The following is a 4,489-nucleotide window of genomic DNA, read 5'->3' as shown; positions in this document are numbered from 1 at the left end:
ACACTATGGCTCTTTGTACACAAATGATGACTGCGGTTCCCAATATGGGTCAACGACTACAAGTAAGAAGCCAAGAGAATCAGCGATTAAAAGAAGAGGTGATCTATTTAAAACAACTTGTTGAAACTCGTACGACAAAGAGAAGTCTAGAGAGTAAAAATGCATAGTTGGAGAATGCGGTACAATATTACGCAACCGTTATAATGCCAAGACTCACAGAGGTTGAAAATAGGGAGATTCAAGTTCGGGAGGCTCATGAAAAGCTATTGAGAGAAGTTAAGCGCAAAAAATTTGTGAAGTCTACTCAAAACTAATATGTAATCTCGAAATATTTTCTCTTTTTGAAATAAAATTGCAAACATTTCTCTTTTTTAAAACTTTTCCTTCTTTGTTATAAAAAGAAATTTTGGTGCTGATAAGGAGTAAGATAAAAATATAGAGTAATTTTAGAATATATCTTTAGAAAAACTCCCCATGAGATTATACATATGATCAAAAAATAATTTTAAGAAAACTCGTCCTGAGGTTATGACGCTTCATAAAAAAAATTATAGAATAGTTTCCTAATCAATAATACTAAAAGCCATTAAGATTCGACTAAATACAACTGCACCAAGTATACTAGCAGAAAAAAAAAAAAGCAGTAAGAGAGAAAAGACACATGAAAGCAAATGCTTCATATTAGGTAGAAGCAATAGTAATACAATAACAAAGAGTTTATAGCACATGCAACTAAAAAAGAAGTATTACAAATTGCAAAAATAATTTTAGCATTTTGATAAGGGAAAAGATGCTGGTAGATGTAAAGATCGTCGACAACGATAAAGATCAGTGATAATGGTGAAGATCGGTGATGATGATGCACATCTGCGACAATGGAGAGGATCAGAAAGGATGGTGAAGATCGGTGATGGATATGATGTAGAACGAAGATAGATTTTGGTAGATCGGTGATGGATTTATGTAGATTTGTAATGAATTTTGGTAGATCGGTGAGGGATTTGGGTGGATGATGATGGTGATGAACTGTGATAATGGAGAAAATCGGCAGTGATGGTGTAGATCGACGGTGATGATGATGTAGATCGGCGATTATGGGGATGATTGGAAATGATGAAGAAGATCAGGGATGAACTTTGTGTAGATCAGAGACAATTTTGTGTAGATTGGAGAATGATGTATATAGATTGAAGATGGATTTGTGTATATTGGAGATAGATTTAGATGGATGATGGTGGTGATGGGGTTAGTGTCGGAGGATGATAGAGAGCGAGAGTGGACGAGAGAGAGAAAGATAGTGTCTCGACCCAAACCTGGTACCCAAAGGCTCGGTATCGCAACAAGATAAAAATAAAATAATTCTAAAAATTTTGTAGTCGTAGTGCAAACGGATAAATTAAATAAATTAAAATAATTTGGTACCAAATGTTTATTTAAAGGAAACAAACATAGTCATTTGGGCTTTTATTTTATTCTAGGTGTCCAATTAGAAATATAGATAGTACAAAAAAAAAAGAAAAAAAAAAGAAAACACTGTGGTTTATCCCCCATCTTGATCCTGCAAAGTCTCGTCACCTGAAAGGGACAACAGATATAAGCACATGGCACAGTGATAAATATTATACTGTGAGTATAGAGGTACAAAAATAGCCATGGGTAGTTATTTAAACTAAAACATTAACATAATTTAAGTTGTATAAATAAATTATTTAAGTGGCAGAAACTGAAATAAAAGTTACGTAAATAACTATAACCACGGTACAGAACAAGATAGAATAGGGGTCACTGGAGTGACAATCAAGACAGGGGTCAATGGATCCGTGACAAACAGAAAACCACAAAGTGGCCAAACAGGGGCCAATGGTTATTTAAATCCCCCAAGGCATGGGACTTCCGTGGTGGTTCTTATAAAATAATTACTCAAAACACATTTTAATAAACAGTTATATCCATGGATTTTCCTTATTTATATAAAATAAGGTTCCTAAAATAAATAACATAATTAAAATATAATTACGTAAAATAAATTATGGTAACTCAAAACATATGTAAAATATATTATGGTAACTCAAGGTATAATATTACTCACCTTAATATCGAATCCCCCATTTTTTTCTTCCTTCCCGGTTTCCATTTCTCTTATCTTTGCTTACTAACTTTCTTCATTTTCTTTGTTTTTGTTTCGATTGCTAATGTTCACTTCGCTATTTATACTCAAGCTAATTACGGTTGCGTCACCTACCCATTCCACGTGGTGCCTTCATCAAATTACCATATTTTGATTAGCTCCCCCTAACCTCCACGTGGACAACCTATGGTCTACTGATTATCTCCCTTTTACCTCCATGTGGCCAACCTATGTTCTAGGTGCTAGCCAAACTTAACCTTGGCTCATAAGTTAAGGTTATTACGTTATTATTATTATTATTATTGATTATGGTATTAATTAAATACTTAGGGTGTCACATTTCTCCTCTTCCTAAAAAATTTGCCCCAAACTTGACGTACCTTGGTTTTCGAAGAAGTATGGATACTTAATCCGCATTTGACTTTCGGTTTCCCATGTTGCTTCTTCGACATGGTGGTTTCTCTATAAGACTTTCATAAGAGGTATAATCTTGTTTCGAAGGACTTGATCACGGTGATCGAGAATCTGTACAAGTTACTTTTCACAAGAGAGTTCTTCTTGAACTTCCAAGTTCTCATAATCGATAACATGCTCTGGATCTCTAAGATATCGATGAAGTATCGAAATGTGAAACACACTATGGACATTGGACAGTTCGGGTGGAAGCGCAAGGCGATATGCCACAGGACCAATCCTTTCGAGTTTCTTGAATGGGCCGATGTAACGTGGGTTTAACTTTCCTCGTTTTCCAAATCGGATAACCCCTCTTGTGGGTGAGATCTTTAGAAACACATGATCTCCGATTTGAAATTCTAAGTCCCGTTTTCTTGTATCTGCATAGCTTTTCTAGCGGCTTTGGGCAGTGCGAATTCACTGTTAGATGAGTTGAATTTTATCACTTGTAATTTGCACAATTTCGGGGCCTAACAATTTTCTCTTTCCGACTTCCGTCCAACACAGAGGTGATCGACATCATCTTCCATACAGTGCTTCGTATAGTGCCATTCCAATGCTTTCATAGTAGCTATTATTATAGGCGAACTCCACCAAAGGGAGGTGATCATCCCAATTACCTTTAAGGTCTAGCATACACACATGTAACATATCTTCCAAAGTCTGGATCGTCTTTTCAGATTGCCCATCAGTTTGCGGGTGATAAGCCATACTAAACTTCAGAGTGGTTCCCAAAGCTTCTTGCAATTTGTTCTAGAAGTGAGACACGAAGCGGGGGTCTCTATCTGATACGATTGAAACTGGGGTGCCGTGTAGATGAATGATTTTCTTAATGTATATAGTGGCGAACTTAGAAAGGGAGTACATGATTCTGATTGGTAGAAAATGCGCTGACTTCGTCAATTGATCTATGATAACCAATATTGCATCATTCGTCAAGACTGATTGCGGTAGCCCGACCACGAAGTCCATAGTAATGTTCTTCCATTTCCATTCAGGAATAGAGACTGGTTGCAACATTCCTGCAGGTCTCTAGTGTTCTGCTTTAACCTGTTGATAATGTAGGCATTTGGAGACGTAGCTTGCTATGTCTTTCTTCATTCCTGTCTACCAGAAGTGTTCATTCAGATCATGATACATTTTTGTATTGCCAGGGTGGATCGCAAACGTTGAGCTATGAGCTTTTACTAATATCTTCTTCTTGAGTTCTGGAAGGTTGGGTATACAAATTCGATTCTGAAATTTTGGCATCCCATTGCTCATCACAAAGTCAGGATCGGGCGTGCTTCTTTGCTCCTCGTACTTTTTCTTCAAAAGTTTGTCTTCACATTGGCAGATTCTGATTTCTTCAATCAACTCGGGTTCCACGATTATGTTGGTGAGCAGCCTATTGATCTTGAGGGGAACGAAGGTAAATGCCAAACTTTTGATCGTCTTTCGACTCAATGCGTCTACCACCACGTTAGTTTTGCTTGGATGGTGATGGATCTCCACATCGTAGTCCTTCATGAATTTTAGCCATTGTCGTTGCCTCATATTTAGTTCCTTCTGTGTAAACAGATATTTGAGACTGTTGTGATTTGTATAAATTTTGCACGTTACTCTGTAGAGATAATGATGACAGATTTTGAGGGCAAAGATTACTACTGCTAATTCCAGATCGTGGGTTGGATAGTTCTTCTCGTGAGTCTTAAGTTGACATGAGGCATATGCAATGACCTTCCTATTTTGCATAAGAACGCAACCCAAACCATTTTATGAGGCATCATTATAGATTACGAACCCTTCTGTTTCCACGGGGAGTGCTAGTATAGGAGCCGTCACGAGTCTGCTCTTCAATTCTTGGAAACAACGTTCCTGCTTGTCCGTCCATTCAAAGGGTGTGTTTTTCTGAGTTAGCTGGGTCAA

General features: G+C 37.2%; 1 protein-coding gene across 1 annotated transcript; it reads right to left on the bottom strand.

Moving 5' to 3' along the window:
• Positions 1-3,688: 3,688 nt before the first annotated feature.
• On the bottom strand, positions 3,689-4,117 carry LOC145795638 (uncharacterized). Its single transcript, XM_082880483.1, has one exon. The coding sequence runs from the start codon at positions 4,115-4,117 to the stop codon at positions 3,689-3,691; it is 429 nt and encodes a 142-aa protein (XP_082736609.1).
• Between the last annotated feature and the right edge of the window lie 372 nt (positions 4,118-4,489).

The sequence above is a fragment of the Camellia sinensis genome, chromosome 7 (assembly GCF_055761805.1).
Source record: "Camellia sinensis isolate YWXY chromosome 7, ASM5576180v1, whole genome shotgun sequence".
NCBI lineage: Eukaryota > Viridiplantae > Streptophyta > Magnoliopsida > Ericales > Theaceae > Camellia > Camellia sinensis.
The sequence above is the reverse complement of the archived record's forward strand: the minus strand, read 5'-3'. Positions and strand labels throughout refer to the sequence as shown.

Bases quoted from the DNA above. Each gene is read 5' to 3' on its own strand.
- LOC145795638 (XM_082880483.1), bottom strand. From the start codon at position 4,117: ATGAGGCAACGACAATGGCTAAAATTCATGAAGGACTACGATGTGGAG.